We start from the raw sequence: 4723 nt of genomic DNA on the forward strand, positions 1-4723 counted from the left end.
GGTCCACCTCATCTCCAGTGGCCCTAGGGCCATGGGGGCGTGGTGGATCCCGACCCTTGTCGGCGTGAGAGCTCTATTTTTAGATGTTTCTTCCAGTTTTGTTAAGGTTTGTGTCCTGCTTAGGAAGGCGAGATGGCGGTGGGTCCCTGAAGATGAAATAAAGTTCTCCTCGCCTAGCCCCCATTCTGGTGGTGCGTCTAGCATCGTCGGTGGGCGCATGTCTCCGGTGGATCTTTCTTTGGTGGATTTGCTCAGATCTGGTAATTGTTCGCCTACATTCGTGTATCTTCAGATTGGATCCTTCCGATCTACGCTATTCTTCATCGGCGCCGGTTGTTGTTTTCATGCACTGGTCCTATGGGGCTTTAGCACGACGACTTCTCGACTTCTACTACAACAAGTTTTGCATGGCTCTGGCGAGGGAGGGGCGATGATGGGGTGCGCCTTCGGCTCACTTTATTTTTGTAGTCGTCGCTAGGTGGTCTATGGATTTGGATTTGATTGTACTGTCATGATTAAAGATGAATAGATGGAAACTTTTCACGGAAAAAAGACACTACATGGTCCTCCTCTCTTTTCTCTCTCCACACATGCATGGTTTCCTCTCATCTCTCTCCCCAACCGCACAAATAAGGGTTAATTTGTGAAAATGGTTGGATGACTCTCTCCCGTATCATGTCCACGAACCATGTCTGAAGATAAAAACGAACACTTGCCGTGTTCATTTGGGGATCACGTTGGAGATGCACTAAAGCAGTACATTTGATCGAAAGTGCTATTGTTAGTACAGGTAGAAGCTTCCATCTGCCTACAGATCGACTGAACTCTGAAGCCATGGTCCGTCCCTGGGACGTGGCCAATGCACAGCGCACGTCGCCATCCACACAGCACATCAGTTGACAAGTCTAACGCATCGCGTTGGAGAAGGCAAAGAATACATATGCAAAGTCGATGTAATTACCTGAAGAAAAGGTTAGTTTGATGTAGGTCCGTACATATATACGTGCCGCTGCTCGTTCTTGATCCTCGATTGGGTTGCTTAATCCAGTGTGGCTAGCTGAACGTGCGGCTTTTATCAGGGACGTTTCTTCTTTCCTTTTTTCAAGGGAAAGGTGTATTTTTCTTTTTCTTGTAAACATAGGCAAAAAAAAAAAAAGCTTTGTCTAGTCTCGTTTCAAAACGGAAGCAAAACGGGGGAAGGGTGCATTGCTGTTGCAACTTGTGGCCTGCCGACATGGGTCTTTTGCATCATGCGTTGCACGAGCATGTATCATGTATGTAGGGTATGTACGTCACCTTCATTAACAAAGAAAGAAGAACATCAGCACACTAGCTTTCGGTCCCGTCCCTCGATAGTGCCCTTGGTCTGGGCATATATGCCACACTGTCTGGCCGACCTGGGCGCCCGCCCGGGCCTTGTGTCACAACTCACAAGCCAGTCGGTTTGGTTTGATGATGCTTCTTTTGTACAAGAGTGCCCACGTCTGACTCAACGTTTTACCATACGCACAACAATTTACAACTCCAAGCCCATGCATACTTTGATTAACATTTTCGTAATCACACATATGTGTAACTACTTACTCCCTTCGTCTGGAGTTGCTTGTCGTAAAAATGGGTGTATCTAGATATATTTCAGTTCTAGATACATCTATTTCCGCAACAAGTAATTTGGGACAGAGGAAGTACATATATCCATACAATATGAAAATGTTTCTGCCCTCCAGATTAACATTTTTTTCCTTGAACACAGAATGTTAATCACAGATCAGGAATTGATGGAGACGTATATGTATGTGCGAGGTGTGGGGCGTATTGATGGAGCAGCTAGCTATAGATAGCGCGGAGGGCACGGTAGGGCAGATGATTGGAAGATATACAAGATAGAACAGTGGGTGGAAGAGAGACCTCACAGCTGAGCTGATCCAGCGGGTACACCTGGCGCCCGATCCCGCGCCGTGCATAGCCGATTACATCTACATATGCATGCGTCGCCTTCACGCACGCTAGCAACCAAAAGTTGGCCTCCCTAATTACACTGCACTCCACCACGGATCCGGTCGTATTAGTCTCACTCTCGCCTCGGTAGATGCACGTGATGATCACTATGTATGTGCACACAAAAGGCCAACCTGAATTCTGCTATATACCAGGCATACAACATTATAATCACACTGTTATTATATTGTTCTTCAATGTACCCCCGCAAAAAAAAAATTTGTTCTTCATTATACCGAAACGTACATATGGATAAGCTAGCCTGGCCTCCAAAGGCAGGCACTAGTTTTCTTACAGTTTAAGTATTTCCGTGGTGCATGTTAGTAGTATGTGTTTTCCCCGCAAAACAAAAAGGAAAAGAAAAAAAAGAGTAAGCATAGTTTGTTGGTTTGGTCGACCTCATCGTCGGCGTCAGTTCCCATATCCAAGGGGACCGGCGGGATGGCCGCAGCCGCCTATTTAAGGGCCCGCACAGCATCTCATACGCTCCATTTAGTCCCTCGCTCACTGCTACCTAATTCTATCACTCATCATCCATACATACATGGGGTGAGTACACCATCAGTCTACTTCACTAGTGCTACACCATCACGAACTCCTACGTGAACCATGGGGAAGGTGGTCGTCGCAGAGGCCACGGCGCGGCAGGGGGCGGCCTTGGTCCTCGGCGCCGTGGCCGCGCTCACCGTCGTCATGCTCGTCCAGTACCGAGCGCCGGCCGCGGGGCTCAGCCGCGCCAGGACGCCGGGACACTTCTCTGGCTTGAGGTCATCATCCGACTCCGACGACCAGCACCACCGCCCCAACGGGACAAGAGCGCGTGCTCATGTTCATCAGGCGCCGCCGGTCGCCGGTGGTCCAGGGCGAGACGACGATCATCACCTTCACCGTCCGGCAAACGCCACAACAATCGCAAAGCCCAATTCTACCTCGACTCATGCCGCTCCAAGTCATCTTTCCCGCACACATCGCCGTCGACAAAAGGTCAGTTTGCCGTCGACTTTTCAAATTTCTTCGAAAAGCAAGCCAGTTTTTTTATACTCCTTAGCTGAACGGCAATACTTTTTAGGAATCCGTTTTGTTCCCATGAGCAAATTCAGGGCGCTATGGCTGAACGGCAATACTTTCTTGCAGTAGCAGTTTTTTTTTTTGCGGGGTGGTAGCAGTTACCAACTAGACCAACCACTCACGTGTTGCCACAAATGGCCACTGAATTAAACTAGTACACACATCTTCTTTGTTGATCAAACTGTTGTCACGACTCACGAGTCCGTCAATGCCGTTGTCAGTTACAGATGGTTAATTCGTTGTAGGATTAATAGCGCCAAATTTGGTGCCTAAAAATGCTGATGGATCATGCATGCCGTGGCAGGGACCGAAGGTGGAGTCGCCGGAGTTCCGGGGGTTGGCCGCGGCGGTGGCACGGGCGGCGATGGACGACCGGACGGTGATCATCACGTGCGTGAACCAGGCCTGGGCGGCGCCCGGCTCCCTCCTGGACCTGTTCCTGGAGAGCTTCCGCATCGGCGACGGCACAGCTCGCCTGCTCCCGCACGTGCTGGTCGTGGCCATGGACCCCGGCGCCCACGCGCGGTGCCTGGCCGTGCACCAGCACTGCTACCACTACACCATCCCGGGCCTCAACATCGACTTCGCCGCCCTTAAGTTCTTCCTCTCCAAGGACTACCTGGAGCTGGTGTGGAGCAAGCTGAAGCTGCAGCGCCGCATCCTGGAGCTCGGCTACGGCTTCCTCTTCACCGACGTCGACATCATGTGGCTGCGCGACCCGTTCAAGCACGTGACGGCGTACGCCGACATGACGGTGTCCAGCGACGTCTACTTCGGCGACCCCGACAACCTGGACAACTTCCCCAACACGGGGTTCTTCCACGTGAAGCCCAACGCGCGGACCATCGCCATGACGAAGCTGTGGCACGGGGCCAGGGGCAAGTACCCGGGCGCCAACGAGCAGCCGGTGTTCAACATGATGAAGAAGCGGATGGTGAAGAAGCTGGGGCTCCGGGTGCAGTACCTGGACCCGGTCTATGTGGGCGGGTTCTGTAGGTATGGTAAGGATCTGGGGAAGATCGTTACCATGCATGCGAACTGCTGTGTGGGGATTGATAACAAAATTAGAGATTTGAAGGGTGTTCTTGATGACTGGAAGAACTATACCAGGTTGCCGCATTGGGAGAAGCATCGGGCCAAGTGGACCGTGCCCGGTGCCTGCATCCGTGCAGAAAAACAAGCTTGATCCATCAATATTAGTTTACTTCACTCCATATCGGCGTGAGGAGATAGACGATTGAGTATTTTCAGAAATACATTTCCTTTTATTAATTTTGATGACAAGTATTTTCGGACGGACGGAGGGAATGCAAAATGACGTACAGTGGGAAAATACAATGTGCGTTTATTTTATATATTAGCAAAAGAAATACTCAATTGAGGGTCTCGTGGGAGCTTTGGAACGAGTGCAATTCGAGAGTCTCATTCCGGCATGAGGTGATGACGTCACTTGTCATGCTTGTCTTGTGGGAGCTTTGGAACGAGTGCAATTCGAGGGTCTTCAACGATATCCATAAAGAGGCAAAAAATTGGATTTCAGCCAGGATGAGACACATGGGTGATATTATGCCAAGAGAGTAGTTTTTGTATTGGCCTTCGAGATATTGACTTTGTTAAAATATTTTTTAGTTAAATGAATGTGGCCAGACTAATCAAT

At 50.0% G+C, this 4723-nt stretch overlaps 1 protein-coding gene across 1 annotated transcript; it reads left to right on the forward strand.

The window, feature by feature from the left end:
- Positions 1 to 2511: 2511 nt before the first annotated feature.
- Positions 2512 to 4338, forward strand: LOC119287407 (uncharacterized protein At4g15970-like). Its single transcript, XM_037566942.1, has 2 exons — positions 2512 to 2982; positions 3371 to 4338. Exons 1-2 carry the CDS (start codon positions 2608 to 2610, stop codon positions 4250 to 4252), a joined length of 1257 nt encoding a protein of 418 aa, XP_037422839.1. The 5' UTR covers positions 2512 to 2607; the 3' UTR covers positions 4253 to 4338.
- Positions 4339 to 4723: the final 385 nt, after the last annotated feature.

Source organism: Triticum dicoccoides, chromosome 4A, assembly GCF_002162155.2.
Source record: "Triticum dicoccoides isolate Atlit2015 ecotype Zavitan chromosome 4A, WEW_v2.0, whole genome shotgun sequence".
NCBI classification, from domain to species: domain Eukaryota; kingdom Viridiplantae; phylum Streptophyta; class Magnoliopsida; order Poales; family Poaceae; genus Triticum; species Triticum dicoccoides.